The 16,895-nt window shown below is 41.7% G+C and overlaps 1 protein-coding gene across 1 annotated transcript in view; it reads right to left on the reverse strand.

The window, feature by feature from the left end:
* PLCH1 (phospholipase C eta 1) overlaps positions 1-1,489 on the reverse strand; it is a 264,244-nt gene extending 262,755 nt beyond the window's left edge. The window contains exon 1 of the mRNA XM_082251170.1: positions 851-1,489. Within this exon, the coding sequence (XP_082107296.1) occupies positions 851-893 (43 nt within the window). The 5' untranslated portion in view covers positions 894-1,489. The remainder of the gene's footprint in view (positions 1-850) is intronic.
* Between the last annotated feature and the right edge of the window lie 15,406 nt (positions 1,490-16,895).

Consider the following 16,895-nt stretch of genomic DNA (forward strand, 5'->3'; position numbering starts at 1 on the left):
AATCCCTGCACCCTGCCTGGTTACCACAAGATAATGACCAGTAAAAGCAGTGTAATGACACTTTCATCTGGCGACTGGCACCCCTTCCTGCCAAACCTATTTAAATAGCCATATAATCTGGTTTAATACTAGGACATAGTGGATGACTACATATACACAAGCAATGTATATTTAAAAATGCTTCAAACAGCTGTGGATTTGCCAGGTAAGACAATTGCACAAACCCTTCTATTGAGTATTGTTCATTGTAAATAACAGCAAACACAGTAAACACCAGCACCGTGCTGGCTTTACTTGCACAAGCATACTACGAATGACCGGTGACACCAGTTTCATCACCAAGGACAGCTCGCCACTTAGTGCTCATTCATTGCATGGAAAACACAAGCGTTCCAATCCATGCTCCATGCTAGGTGGATTAGAATCATGCATTATGCAAACTTTTATTCCTTCCCTCTTCATTAACATCTTATTCATTCAAATTAAACATGGCAGGCATGCTCTCATAAAAACTATTAATCACTTTACTCATGCCCTAGATGAGCAGAAACGAAAAATCCCATATATGTTACTAAATATTTAATAAGTGTCCTAATTCTTTTTTATCAATATATCTAATATTAAACAGAGAAATTAAATCCTTAAATAAATGATTAGCTAAGATTGATATATATATTCCCTTTTGTTAGCAACTACCAAGATAGTATTGCTAGGCAAACAGTAAAACAGTACATAAAGAATGAATATAGCAATTCAATTCAATAGCAATCATGCAGGTTTACAAATGCTCATGCTCTGCTTCTTTATCACAACTTCTCACTGTTGACAAGACTGACAAAACATCACTTACCTTTTTCTGGGCTCAGATTTTTGTATACTTCAAGGTCTGCCATTAAATATGTTACTATTACACATTATTGGCACACAAACTGCAGATGTTCCCCAGATCCAAGCCTCTTCACTTCTCATATTTTCAACATTACATACAGAAATAAAAGGTTTCCCTGAAAGCAATGTGACTTGTCTCTGAGAATCCACATTCCTCAGTTAGAGCAATCGGATGATGCCAGATAGCACAACTTTCTCCAAAGTGGAACATCTATATAGGAAGAAATCCAGGAAGCATCTGCTGGCTTCAGCTGCTACTGTGGGAATGCACTGGCTGTCAGTACTTTTGGTATGAGGCATGCATGCATAGTGGGGCGATTAAGATCCTTGAGGCATTAAATGTGCGAAATCCCTGTGCAGATTTCAAACGTAAAGAAGATCCTTCTCACCTAGGGAGGTCATTCAGAAATTGATTAGCCCTATTTAAAAATGAATGGCAGAAGGAGTGTGCTTAAGGAGATGGAAAAAAAAAAATAATAAAAATAAGCAGCAACAGTTCTTAGCGGAATGTGCCTCTTGCAAGAAGGCATTATGCGAAGACAATTGTTATTCTCATCAAATACTCACTCAAGGGCTTGATTACATTTTATAATACTGTTCCAGGTCTAGAGGGAGCAGGCAGCATTACCAGGTCCCTCGTTGTAATGACAGATAACACACATACACAGAACCATTTGTGACAGGTCTGCCTAGATAGTAAATATTGAATTCCTCTTAATGGAGTGGTGCCCGGAATCACAAGTATGTGCTTGTAATAGTCTATATTCTTATGATATTATTTTCAGCTTTAGTTCAGAGAATGTAGTTTTCTTCTAAATTGTAGTTTAAGTGGAACTGCAATAACATAAATTATTCCCCAATCCCTCCTCCCTCCCCTTCCTCTTATAATTTGGACAGATAAAAAAAAAAATAGCAGACCACAGACCAGAATGTGTCATTCTACATACTCTGGCACAGCTAGGGTCATGCAGCGTCTCGCCAGCTTGGCCATGCATATCTTGGCTCTATAGGGGATTCCATATTCAGTTTAACAGGATGTAACCCCTTTCAATCAATTCATTTTTTTTGTATTTTAACAGAAAATATAAGTATTAGAATTTGTCTAAGAGATATGTTATTACAGATGTTTTAAAATGTATGCACTGTTGACTTTCCACCCAGCCTCTGCTGGTACTCTCTTTTCCAAATATCTAATGTTCCTTTAAATACATTCGATAAAGCTTATTAAAATTAATTAATAATTTGTCCCTCAAGTAGAAAGGTTTGTAATAAAAAAAAAAAAAAACTCAAAACAATTACTTTATATCTGTGCCCACTTTGGTAAAAAATAAATTGGGACCAGTACAACACCACCACTTACAGCCATGACATTGAGTGTTATCTATAGTCTCCGAAAGTAGCGGTGTTCCCTAAAATAACCATGTTCTCCATCTTACACTTGCCACGTGTCACCCAGAGGAAGGATGCATTCTGCCACATGTAAAAACATGAATATGTTATATGATCTATATATATTTATTATATATATTTTATTTATTTTTTTAATTTTTACATGTTTTTGTGACCTCATGTTGCAATTTTGTGATTACTGTTCATTTGTTGCCAGCAGTTTCCGGTAGGAGGAGCCACTCCTCCTTCTCGCTTCTTTTTTTAATTCCACATGTTCAACGCCAAATTTACAGTAGATCCGATGAAGGGGATTTCCCCAAAACATGTAATCTCTTTTTGGCGTTTTTGTCCTCTTACATACTTGGCCACTTTATTTTTACTCCGGTACTCCAGAGTGTGGACACTGTTGTCTTCTCTATTGACTCCGGCTGACCGGTGTTGTCATCTCCCAGCTCGGCTGCTGACTCCCGGTGACATCATCTCCCGGCACGGCTGAGTACTCATGAGTGCAGGAGACGCCGCTGCAGTCCGAGGATGGGGCCGGCCACCCTATGCTTACAGCTGTGATTTCATCTGCCGCAGGTCCCCCCTTGAGGCATCTCTCCGGGTGGTCTTCCCTTCCATCCTCATCAGGATCAGCTCAATCTTATCCCCCATTGGGGTGACATCTCCTCCTCAATACATTGTCTGCAGCATTGGTTCCCACTCAAGGTACTGCCTTACCACTCATGCTTTTATGTGACCAGTGTTTTTTACCATCCATGTACTGGAGTTCTATGTCAAGATATCCCAAATAAACTGAGATGTTTTATCCCTCATTCACCAGACTAGCTTTCTTTGTCCTGGGGGAGCGCTTGTTATCCCATTTTTGTTGTTGTTTATATTGCCACATGTACCTGTTCTGCTGTTACGCTATAGGTTCAAGAAAATATTTGCTACAGAAGCAATATTCTTGGATTCCAGCAGCTAAAACGGCAGTTCTAAGCCCATACATTATGAGGTTTGTTTGGATTGTGCAGGATTATTCATTTTGGGTGGGACTACAATTAGAATTACAATAATTTAGGATAAATCTGAGGTACATAAGACCAGGTGGTTTTATTGGGACCTTTTCTGCTTCATAGTATCAGCTCTGTGCCTGACGCTCATATTGCATGATGTATACAGACGTTCCTCACTCCCTGGGTTTTCCTCCAATATAACCTCTACCATTTAATTCCCTTCCCCTCACAAAACCCACTCCCTAACCCCCGTTTTTTTTCCCTCTTTTATTTCTGTCTTCCCGTCTCTCTTTTTTACTTACTAAAAATGTGGTAGGTCTCAACCCTAGTTGAATGCCTCGCATGAGACTTTCATCCTTTTGACTTCTCTACGAGATTAAAGGGACTCCCCCCCCCCACTGCAGGGAGGGTGACTACACAACATGCCCAAGAGGGTCCCTAGTCTTCTATATACTTGGTACTTGACTGCCTGGGCTGCCTGTTTATGTCTGCTTTACCCTCTGGTAACTGTATAGTGTGATCTTTTCTGGGGCAGGATGTACCCACACACTGTTAGTGCAAATGCTATTCTGTATTGATAATATGTTCTGTGAAGTTACCTTTTCATTGAGTATGTCGCATACCACTGAATGAAAAATATAAAATTAAAAAATTAAAAATGACAATAAGATTCAGCCAACGATTCTATTTTTTCTATGACATGATCCCGCAAATCATAAGTTAGAACCAGAGAAGTAGACAGGAATTTGTTCATAGCCCAGCATATGTCAAGATACTGCTAAAGGCATGGAACATTTATTATAATCAATAATAGATGCTTCCTTGCTTTTGGCCAGATTTATATAATTTGTCCATTCAGTTCCCAAACCACAATTCCCTAGTTCTGAGCAGAAACTCAGAAATAGGAATGAGCTTCAGGTTTGGATTGACCATGAGCAAGCAAGCAAATTAAATGGCCAAACCTGGCCACATCGCCCACTTGTTCAAACCTCCAGCTGTAGCAGCCGTAAGTAGAATGTACATGTCATCAAAGGCAAAACCCTTGCTGTGTGCTCACCCAGACGGCCTTCACCCCCCCCCCCCCTACATGCACACACACTGTAAGGCCAGCCATAGACAGAGCGAATTGTTGCAGGAAAGAAAGGGAAAAAGAAAACAGCGTTGACAGGGGAATCCCTCCCGCAGAGCCATTGTGTTCTCTCAGCAGGGAGGACGGGGGAAATCGATTGATCAACTTGAGTACATTCAGCCTGCCCATACATTATTTGAATCTAGGCCAGTTCCTGCTGAACCGACTGAGAATTGAACTGTCTATGGCTGGCTAGATTTTTAAAGTACCTGGAGTTGGGTTTTAAATGAACAAATCTTCTGGATTATATTGGAAAAGAGCGTTATTATCTCTAGATGCAGCTAACTTTATTTTAGTCCTCAATTTACCAAACAGATTTAAATGTTATAAGAGGACCCTAATATAATAGTTAAAGTATAACTGTCTATCTGCTTAAATATAAATACAGTGTGGTACTCGTCAAGAATGCTATTGAATCACTGGCAGCTATGATTAGATATTCTTCAGATATTAATGGTTTTAATTAAGGTTCTGTGGAGGAAATAAAAGCTTTACATGGGGACGATGTTCCTTTTTTTCTGGGAGATAAGCTTTGACCATGATTTCTACCTTTGGTTATTTTTTTAAAGTTAGTAACTAACTGTAGTATGTCGCTGTTACTTATTGATGATCATTGAAATCCTCTTTACTGAACTCCCATTAAGATTGTACCTTCTTTTAAATATACTGTATAAGAGCCGGTTCACACTACCGCGACCAGAAAGTTGCCCCATGAAGGAGCGACTTTTTAGCACGACTTTGAAGAGACTTGTTTAGAGACTTGGAAGAGACTTGTGCACTACTTTGAAGAGACTTAAATGATAGGCGACTTTGTCTGTGGGGAATGCTTGGCTAATCTTTTTCTTCTTCCTGGAAAGTCTGATCACAGTCGCTTGAAAATAGATAAGGATCCGACTTAGAGGCAACTCCCATTGAAGTCTATGTGCACAAGTCGGATAGAGGTGACCTTGAAGTAGTACAGGAACCTTTTCTGAAGTCGGAGCGACTTCAGTAGTGCATATTAAGACGGCTCTCATTCATTTACATTGAATTTGTGATGACAAGAGACTTGGGGTGACTTGAGGGCACACAAGTCGTGTCCCAAGTCGGAGTAGTGTGAACCGGGTCTAAGTGTTATTGTTTCTTCTAAAACCTTACTATACATTTCACTGAATGTAGATCCACTTATTTCTAAATTTACAGTGCAGCTGTAAATTTCCTTTATGTACAGTTGGCAGATCTAACCTTTTAAAGATGATCTGGATGCCTCAGTTTTATTATGTACAACCAATTCACTAGTGTGCAAAGAGCACTTTTCAAATAATTTGTAGTAAATTAAGGTCTCCTTCACACAATACATTGTAGTACATATGAATAGCAGTGGTCGGCCAGCCTGTATAAAGTAATGACTGGCTGACAGAGGCCGTCACTATTCACACGTGGCCACACACCATAGGTTACCTACGGTTAGGACGCATCATCCAGGCTCGGACATTCATCCCTAACTGCAGGTAACTGGCATAATTTGCTTACAGTAGTAGGAATCCACTGCTTCTTGCGGATGGAATCAGGTGTACGTGGATAAACACCTGTGTGAAGGACTTAGAGATTGTTTATGGACAAAAAACCAATGTATAGAAAATAGCAGAAGGTCTAACTGATGAGCAAGGTATGGCTACATATATAAGGATATATTATTTCGCTGTAAAGCTGCAATATTTTGTCGGCTGTGGTAAGAGGATTCATCCTCTGTATCAGTTGTGATATTAACAACTTCTGGACCAGAAGGATTTGCCCCCTTAATGACCAGGACCAATTTTGCGATACGGCACTGCGTTATTTGAACAGACAATTGCACAGTCGTGCGACGCTGTACCCAAACCAAATGTACATCATTTTTTTCCCACAAATAGAGCTTTCTTTTGGTGGTATTTGATCACCTGTGCGATTTTTATATTTTGCGCTATAAACAAAAAAAGAGCGACAATTTTGAAAAAAAAAAAAAAAAACAATATTTTTCACATTCTGCTATATGACATTCTCAAAAAAAAAAAAAAATGTAAAAATCAAAATGTTTTAACATTTTAGGCCAATTTTTGTTCTGCTACATATTTTTGGTAAAAAAAAAAAAAAAAATTGCAATAAGCGTATTTTGATTGGTTTGAGCAAAAGTTATTGCGTCTACTAACTACGGGAAAGATTTATGTCATTTTTAATGTTTTTTTTTTTTTTTTACTAGTAATGGCGGCGATCAGCGATTTTTAGAGGGACTGCGACATTGCTCCTGACATTTTTTACACTTTTGGGGGTACCAGTGAAATTACTTCAGTAATCAGTGCTAAAAATATGTACTGTTACTGTAATAATTTCACTGGTTAAATGTGACCCTAGGGGAGTGATTCTAATTGTATGGGTGTTGGACTTTTGAAATGATCAAAGAGATCCCATATAGCAGGATCACATGAGCTCTGTGATCATTGCAGGGGGAAGGAGTGTTTACAACAGCCGACCGTCCTTCTCTCTCAGCAGGGAGAGATCAGGGGTGTCAGGCAGCCTGACATCCGCATCGGCTTCCCCGCTGACGGTCGGGGGCGCGCCCCCTAGTGGCCTTCAGGAGAGCGACGTAGACCTACGTCGCTTTGCCTGTACATGCCACCCTGCCGCAGTAAAAAGGCAGTGGGTGGTCCGGAACTAGTTAAAGGAAAACATTTTTTTTTATACTTACCTGCCTTGTGCAGCGGTTTTTCACATGGCAGCCCTGACCCTCCTCTTCTCGGGTTCCCCGTCGGCACTCCTGGCCCCTCCCTCCTGTCGAGTGCCCCCAAAGAAAGCTGCTTGCAATAGGGGCACCCAAGCAGGCACGCTCCCAAGCCCCTGCTCTGCGTGTTTAGTCAGACATGGGGGCACGGCTCGGCACTGCCCCCTCTCCTCATTGGCTCACTGGCTGTGATTGACAGAAGCAGGAGCCAATGGTCCCCAGAGAACCAAGACACCCGCGCACATCGTTGGATCATGATGGAGCTCAGGTGAGTAGTAGGTGGGACTGGGGGTGCTGCTGCACACAGGAAGTTTTTTAACTTCATGCATAGATTGCATGAAGGTAAAAAGCCTTCAGCCTCAATAACCATGTTAGGCTCACGTCTGATAAGGCAGATCTTTTAGAAGCCTTACAGAACTGGGATTTCCATATTCAGGATGGTGCCCCTATTTTCAACTGATAGACAAAAATTTGTCTGGAAATAATGTGGTATAAAGATATTGTAAATCTCCTTTCAGACAAGCTGTGGGCTCTTCTAGATCAGCCAGATGTGCTGTCACAGCATCTGATCTTCCATCTTGCTTCAAGGTCGCTCACTGTGATGGAATGGCTGTTAAAACAAAAGTCGTGGGGCACATTTTTGGCTTTTCTGCAGGGTGGTGTGAAGATGTATTTGGCTTTAGGTACCATTAAGTGATGGATATCCATGCTGTTCGCTGATCTGTTTTAGAGACCTTTTGTGTATGTCTCTTTCCTTGGTAAAAGCCTTTGTGCAGAGTGTCCCATGGATTGTTCCACCTGTACAACATGCTTGTCTCTGTGGGACCTTAACTTGGTCTTGTCTGTTTTGCAGATTTCTCTCTTTGAACCTCTCCAAGAGATTCCCTTATCATTTCCTACGTGCAAGGTGGTTTTTTTGCTGGCCATTACCCCTGCTTGCTGGTGTCTCACAGCTGGCTGTACTTTTCTGCATGGAACAGTTCCTGCTTTACAAGGATAAGGTGGTTTTGAGGACTCGGCCCTCTTTCTTACCTAAGAGGGTTTCTTCATTCCACCTGAATAAAGAAATTGTGTTGCCATCTTTTTGTCCTAAGGGAAAAGGTACTTTACCTGTTTGTTCTGCCCGAGGGTTCTTGGCAGGCTGCTGTTTTTCAATTTACTATTTCCAGGTGGATTCATCAGCTCATTTCTCAAGCCTATGAAAAGGTCAGCGCCACACAATGCCCAGGTGCTAATATGTAAAATATATGTGAAGCCTTACCTTGAAAACCAATTATAAATATTTTTTATTTCTTTTTTACATGATCTTTGTTCTCAGTTGCACAAAGCGCTTAGAGAGCTGGGGGTGGAGAAAGAACAGTACACCGATCTTCCCAGTTAATGGCTGTGTGTGTGTTGGGGGGGGGGGGGGGATGTCAGCACAATTCTGATCTTTGGAGAACAGGCAGACTTTGCTCCCAGCACAGCCAGACAACTTATCACACTAGGATGTGCTACCATGCCTAATGTGGTCAGTTTGAAATTGGTAAGCAGGCGGACTGACAGGATCACCAAGTATTTTATGCAAATACAAAGAGAACATGATACTTTTTAATACAAGTATATGGTAAAACAGACACATATAAGGAATATTCTATGTAGGGTTAACATATTTTTTAAGTGCACGTGCTGATTTTCAAGCCTTCAACTTCCCAGATCTAGCATTTTAGCCTTCTTGCAGCTGAACTTTGCCTATCAAAGGGTTTGAGATTATTACGCAAACTGAGTAGCTGCTCTTTGTGTCCGTTCAGACACGGAGCCACGGCTCAGCCCCACCCCATCTCCTCTTTGGCTCACTGACTTAGATTGACAGTCACAAGAGCCAATGACGCCCACTGCTGTATCCCAGCCAATCAGGAGGGAGAGTCCCAGACAGTGTATATTCTCGTGCAACATTGCTGGATAGAATGCATTAGGATAAAAAACCTTCTGCCATTAGAACCACTTTAGGTGGCCTATGATCTATTAAGTTAATTTCATTTAACACGTTAAAAAAATAATTTGAGCCAGGTGCTTTCGTCATCCAAATTTTAAGATGTAGATTTTCCTGAGTTAGGTAAATTATATTCTGTGAAAAAAACATTGCCTATATCTCCACACCATTCTAGATAAGGCTTCAGAAAAGAAGGAACTGCTTAAAAAATGAAATCTAATTTAAGCCACAATAAAATAGACAATATCCACTGACTGTAATTTGCTATCGCAGAGGCTGCCAAAAATAATATCAGAAAATACAAAAATTGTTACACATAATGCTGCAGGTTTAAAAAGACCTTGTATTTCACCTACAGAGTAGGTAAAGAATATTACACCCATTACAATTATATTTTCATCCTTTTCATCTGTTTCCTGCAAAAAATACCAATGGTTATTACAACCACTAAGAGTGTTTTTTTTAAATTAATACACCTCTATATTCATATTTCTATATACAATATGTATATATACTGTATAAACAGTGGGGAAAATAATTATTTGATGCCTTCCAAATTTTGTATGTTTGCCCATTTACAAAGAAATAAAGGGTCTATAAGTTTTTTCATAGGTGTATTTTAAATGACAAAGAGAATATCAACCAAAAATCCAGAAAAAACACAAGATACAAATAGGTATAAATTATAAATTACAAGATACAAGGTATAAATGAAGTTGCAGTTCAGTGATTAAAATAAGTATTTGACTACAAGCAGAACATGACTAAGTGCTTGGTGGAGAAACCCTTGTTGCAGGCACAGAGATAAGACATTTCTTGAAGTAGGTTTGCACACATCTCAGGAGGGATTTTGGTCCACTCTTCTTTACAGATCTTCTCTAAATCATTAGAGTTTCTTGGCTGTCTCTTGGCAACTTGAAGTTTCAGCTCCCTTCATAAATCTTCTATAGGATTAAGGTCTGGAAATTGGCTAGGTCACTCCATGACCTTAATGTGCTTCTTTGCCTTTGCACTCCTTTGTTGCCTTGGCGGTATGTTTTGGGTCATTGTCATGCTGGAAGACCCATCCACGACCCATCTTCAGTGATCTGACTGAGGGAAGAAGGTTCTCATCCAAGATTTTACAATACATGGCCCCGTCCATTGGCCCCTCAATGCGACAAAGTGGGCCTGTACCTTTAGCAGAGGAACAGCCCCAAAGTATAACGTTTCCATCACCCTGCTCAAATGTAGGTATGGTGTTCTTAGGGTCATAGTCAGCCATTTCCTTCCTGCAAACACGGCGAGTCGAGGAAATGCCAAAGAGCTCAATTTTGGTCTCTTCTGACCACAGCCTTCTTGAGGAGGCACTGCAGGATTTAAATCCATGGTGGCATATTGTGTTACCCCCGGCTTGTTTGGGGATTAGGGTCCCAACTGCCTTGGGATCATTCACAAGCTCCTCTCGTGTAGTTCTGGGCTGATCCCTCACTTTTCTCATGATCATCCTTACCCTATGAGGGGAAATCTTGCATGGAGCTTCAGACCGAGGGCAATTGATAGTTATTTTGTATTTCTTCCATTTGCGATTAATCACTCCAACAGTTGTCTCCTTCTCATCAAGCTTCTTGACAGATAAAAGCAGAAGATCCCGGGAGCCGCACATCAGAACAAGACCTGCTGAGTGTAGACAAGTGGCAGTCTCAGCCTGGACCCCCACCAGGCCACGCCCCCAACTCGTTTCACACCACCCACTGGAGCTTACTCATAGGGTACTCTGTGAGGAGTGGCTTCTGGGAACTTCTGCTCTTATCTGTCATTGTCTGGAGCTTGGGGGGGGGGGGGCTCCTTCCCTGCCAGCATTTAAAGCAGCAGTCACAGGACTAAATATCCTAGCAGCCTGAGTGACTAGCATACATACCATAGGTTCTCATCAAGCTTCTTGCTATTGATCTTGTAGCCCATTTCAGCCTTGTGCAGGTCTACAATCTTGTCCCTGATGTCCTTTGACAGCTCTCTTGCCCATAATCCTGAGGTTTGAATTGAAGAAAGATTTAGTGGACAGGTGTCTTTTATACACATAACAAGTTGTCGTTGGGAGCAACTTCTTAAACTGACAGGCCTTATCTGTGAACCACATGAGCACACGTTGGAGCCAGAATTATTGTTGGTTGGTAGGGGATCAAATACTTTTTTTACTCACTGAACTGCAACTCAATTTATAACATTTGTATCATGTGTTTTTTCCGGATGTTTAGTTGATATTCTGTCTCTATCATTTAAAATACACCTATGATAAAAAAATTATAGACCCCTCATTTCTTTGTAAGTGGGCAAACTTTCTAAAGGGGATCAAATAATTAGTTTGCCCACTATATACACATATATATATATATATATATATATATATATATATATATATATTTTTTTTTTTTTTTTTTCCCACAATAATGTTACCTATTCTCTCACCCCAGTATTGTCACTGTCTGTAAATCATGTCCTATTATCTCTTTAGACTGCCAAAACCTAAGACCCTGCTCCTAATTCCACAGTGGCTAGGATAGTGTTCATAAATACATAACTACAGCATAGTTACAGGGGACATAAATGCAAAATTCCAGAAAAAAAAAACAATAAAACTGTTGCCATGATGTAACCAAGCGAGAGTTTGCAGTCCAAAAGCATTAATAAATGTAAGTTTACACACAAAATTTGACAGTACAAAAAAATAGTCCCTCTTTGACTTGAAGCAACATTTACTTGAGCTGACAGATGGGAGATATTCTGACATGTAATGCCAACAAATAAATACAAAATGAAGCTACAAACTGCTAGACATGGACTAATTCGAAGAACAGAATGAAGTAGCATTTGTAATGCAATGGTTCAAATGTAATGGATTAGTAAGCATACACGCTTCCAGTTTTTATTCATGGAAATTAGTTTTTGTTTATATTTTCCTTTTTATGTTTGAGACTAAAATTGTAAACCTAACATAAAATAAAAAAATATTAATAAACATTTTATAGTTATCTGCTCTGTTCAATGGTTTTTCATAGAGCAGCCCCGACCCTCCTCTTCTGGGGTCCCCCATCAATGCTCCTGCCCCCCCCCCTTTCTGCAGATTGCCCCATTGCAATCTGCTTGCTATAGGGGCTTGTGCGAGTTCGATCCCAAGCCATGCTCTGTGTGTCCGCTGACACACAGACTGCAGCTCGGCCTGGCCCCTGCTTCCTGCTCACCTGCTGTGATTGACAGAAGTAGGAGCCAATAGCAACCATTGCTACCTCTCTGTCCAGGGAGGCAGTGGCGTAGCGTGGGTTGTCAGCAAGTAATTTGCGCCCCCTAACCCGCGGGATTGTAGTCTCTTCCACAAGATTAGTTAAAGAAACCCTTACCCCCTAAGCACATGTATTGTTTGTTATGAAAAAACTGATGTAATTAAAGTAAAATGCATCTAAATACAAGTTTGAATGACCAGCGTGCCTCCTTTCAATGCAGAGTGACCAGCGTGCTCCCTTTCAATGCACAGAGACCAGCGTGCCCCCTTTCAATGCAGAGAGACCAGCATGCCCCCTTTCAATGCAGAGAGACCAGCATGCCCCCTTTCAATGCAGAGAGACCAGCGTGCCCCCTTCAATGCAGACTGACCAGCGTGCCCCCTTTCAATGCAGAATGACCAGCGTGCCCCCTTTTAATGCAGAGAGACCAGCATGCCCCCATTCAATGCAGAGAGACCAGCGTGCCCCCATTCAATGCAGAGAGACCAGCGTGCCCCCTTTCATGCAGAAAGACCAGTGTGCCCCCTTTCAATGCAGAATGACCAGCGTGCCCCCTTTCAATGTAGAGAGATCAGCGTGCCCCCTTTCCATGCAGAATGACCAGCGTGCCCCCTTTCAAAGCAGAGAGACCAGCATGCCCCCTTTCAATGCAGAATGACCAGCGTGCCCCCTTTCAATGCAGAGAGACCAGCGTGCCCCCTTTCAATGCAGAGAGACCAGCGTGCCCCCTTTCAATGCAGAATGACCAGCGTGCCCCCTTTCAATGCAGTGAGACCAGTGTGCCCCCTTTCAATGCAGAATGACCAGCATGCCCCCTTTCAAAGCAGAGAGACCAGCATGCCCCCTTTCAATGCAGAATGACCAGCGTGCCCCCTTTCAATGCAGAATGACCAGCGTGCCCCCCTTCAATGCAGAGAGATCATCTTGCCCCCTTTCAATGCAGACAGACCAGCGTGCCCTCTTCAATGCAGAGAGACTTACTTGCAAAAACGGCTTCTCCTCAGTTTCCCGCATCTCCTTAAGTCCTCCCGCCTCCTCCTCGGCCAATGGCATGCGTTCGCCTTTCGGCCAATCATGAAGCAGGTCTCGGATTGGCCAGGAGGAGGATCCGTGTGACAATAGTGAATTTTCATTCGCTATTGTCACACAATGGGTGGGCTCGGGGCGCACTGATCTGCGCCCCGGGTCCACCCTTTTTTCTAGCCTAAAAAAACCCACTCTGTGACAGCGCCAGGCCGCTGACACACTCGCTGCTAAACTGACTGAGCAGTGAGGAGAGGCGGCATAGGCGGGGCTTGGCTTGCAACGCCACCCCACCCTACACCATTGGACAGGTGAGGCACAGTCCAGCCCCGCCCTGACCCACCATTTTCAGCCATAGGGCGGCCGTGCTGGACATCTCCCAGCCTAAAGATGGAGGCAGCCGCAGACAGTGTGTGAACTGTGTATGTCAGAGTCAGACAGCCAGAGTGACACTGCGGATGCGCCCCCCCCCCCAGATGTTGCGCCCGGTGCGGCTGGCCCCCCCTGCACCCCCCACGCTACTCCACTGCAGGGAGGAGATAGAGAGTGGAGACAGCTGCTGCTCCTTAAGCACAGCACTGGATTAAGAGAATGCATTAAGGTAAAAAACCTTCTGCCACTTTAAAAATATTTTTCATTTTTCTATTAATTAAATATTAAATATTGCATAACAATTACACAGAAAGCAGAGCTCTTGTCACGTTATCATATATTTATCTGTCCACTCTTACCTGCACTGTTAAAAAGTGTGTAGTTTACAGTGCTCAGTAACTAAAGCATATATTTACACACACAATTGTGTGTCTGTGACTCATCCCCCCTGTCTGTTTCGTAATGTAACACAGTTAAAAATGTATTAACTTAACTTATAGGTCTAGTTATAGTATTTTTTAAATTATTTATATGCTAAACTTATCAAATGGCCCCATAAGGACCGCCTAATCCACTATGAAGACCTCTGGGGATTCTCTCTTCCCTTCTTTCCCCTCCTCTCTTCGTTTTTCTCTTCTGGACTCTCAATACTGGTACCTTCCTCTCTCTCTTTTTCTTCATGATCACTCGTTCTTTATATCTTTCCAAGTCACTTACTCTATGCAACATGAAATGGGATTCTGTTAAAAAAAAAAAATGTTTTCTCTTCCGTTCCCTCCTCCACACATACTGCTAAGCAAGCTCTACTACAGGAGGGGCTGAACTATCAATTTTTACTACTTAATCTGCTTGCGTAAGTAGCACTAGACCGTCTGTGATATTGCTATGTGTATGTACCACGGGCTAATATCTGCAGTGTTCCTACACCCTACACTTGTATGGTTAATGATTATTAATCCATTTGTCAAAATCTGAGGTCATGGCTGTTAATGTATTCTTTTCAATTAAAATTAAGTGACAAAAAAAATGATTTATACGTGCAAATCAGGATTAACCACTTCTTGACCGCCCACCGTAGTTTTACGTCCCTTCTTTGACGTTAAATACCGGGGTTATGGCAGCAGATAGCCATAACCCTGGCTTTTTTTTACTGAGCAGGTGGTCCTCTTTTACATAAAAACGGTGCCAGAGGCGGATTCCCTGCAGGATTACTTTTATGGGCGACGGAAGAGGTACCCCTCCCGCCGCTTCCCGGTTGTTGTCCCTGCTTACTGGAGCCATCGGTAGCGGGGGAAACTATCCGGCCCTTTCCCCTACTAGGCAGGAAGTCGAGTGAGAGCAAGCTGGCCCTCACTTGACTCTATGGCCGTGGAGGACCGGAGCGACGTGATACGTTTACATTTTTTTAACAATAAATAAATAAAATAAAAATAAGATAAAATAAGGTAAAATAAATAAGAAAAAAAAATTAAAGCACCACATCCCACTGAGCTCGCGCGCAGAAGCAAAAGCATACGCACGTCGTGCCCACATATGTAAACGGTGTTCAAACCACACATGTGAGGTATAGCCACGATCATTAGAGCCAGAGTAATAATTCTAGCCCTAGACCTCCTCTGTAACTCTAAACTGGTAACCTGTACAAATTTTTAAAGCGTCGCTTATGGAGATTTTAACCACTTAAGCCCCGGAAGATTTTACCCCCTTCCTGACCAGGGCCTATTTTGCGATTCGGCACATGCGTGACTTTAACGGACAATTGCGCGGTCGTGCGACGCTGTACCCAAATTAAATTGATGTCCTTTTTTTCCCACAAACAGAGCTTTCTTTTGGTGGTATTTGATCACCTGTGTGATTTTTTGATCATGCGCTATAAACAATAAAATAGCGACAATTTTGCAAAAATAATATTTTTCACATTTTTTTATATGAAATTCCCCCCAAAAAATGTAAAAATCAAAATTTTTTAACATTTTAGGCCAATTTGTTTTCTGCTACATATGTTTGGTTAAAAAAATCGCAAAAAGCGTATTTTGATTGGTTTGCGCAAAAGTTATTGCGTTTACTAACTAAGGGAAAGATTTTTGTCACTTTTATTGATTTTTTTTTTAAATGAGTAATGGCGGCGATCTGCGATTTTTTTTGTGGGACTGCGACATTTCGGCGGAAATATCGGACCCTTGACTGACATTTTTTACACTTTTGGGGTTACCAGTGACATTACTACAGTAATCAGTGCTATACATATGCACTGTTACTGTAAAAATGAAACTGGGAGGGAAGTCGTTAACTTTATTGGAGAGGGAGGGGTTAAGTGTGTCCCTAGGGGCGTGCTTCTTACTGTGATTGGATGTGGCTGTGTGTAACAGCACAGATTAACGGTCCTACATAGCAGGACCGAGTGATCTGTGCTTTTACACAGGGAAGAATGACAGGCGGCTTTGTTTACATTAGCCGCCTGCCTTTCTCCCTCTCCACCCGACGATCGCAAGTGACCGGCGGACATCGGGTCCACCGGTCACACGCGCCGGCTTCTTCGGGTACGAGCGGGGGTGGGAGCGCGCCTCCGGCGGTGCGCGCTTGCCCCCTATTCACTCCCAGGCTAGTGACGTATCGGCAAGTGGTTAAAGTACCAATGTTTGTCGGCATTCCAAGAAAATGCGCAATTTTGAAGCATGACACGGTGGGTATCTTTTTACTCAGCGTAACATTATCTTTTACATTATAGAAAAAATTGGGCTAACTTTACTGTTTCATTTTTTTTAAATGCAGTGAAATTTATTTTTTCCAAAAATAATTGCATTTGAAAGACCGCTGCGCAAATACCATGTGACAAAAAAATATTGTAACAACGGCCATTTTATTCTCCAGAGTGTTTGTTTATATATATATATATATATATATATATATATATATATAATGTATAATGTTTGGGGGTTCTAAGTAATTTTCTAGCAAATAATATTGATTTTAACTTGTAAACAATAGACCTGGTCCTTAAGTTATTAGTCACAAAGTTTTTATTAGGTTACCTGACACATGCTCCCTTTACTGAATGTAGACATTATTGACCTCTGGTCATGAGATATTTACCCACTTCTGGACCGGAAGATTTTCCCCCTTA

This window comes from Pelophylax lessonae (assembly GCF_965119305.1).
Source record: "Pelophylax lessonae genome assembly, chromosome: 3".
Classification (NCBI taxonomy): Eukaryota; Metazoa; Chordata; class Amphibia; order Anura; family Ranidae; genus Pelophylax; species Pelophylax lessonae.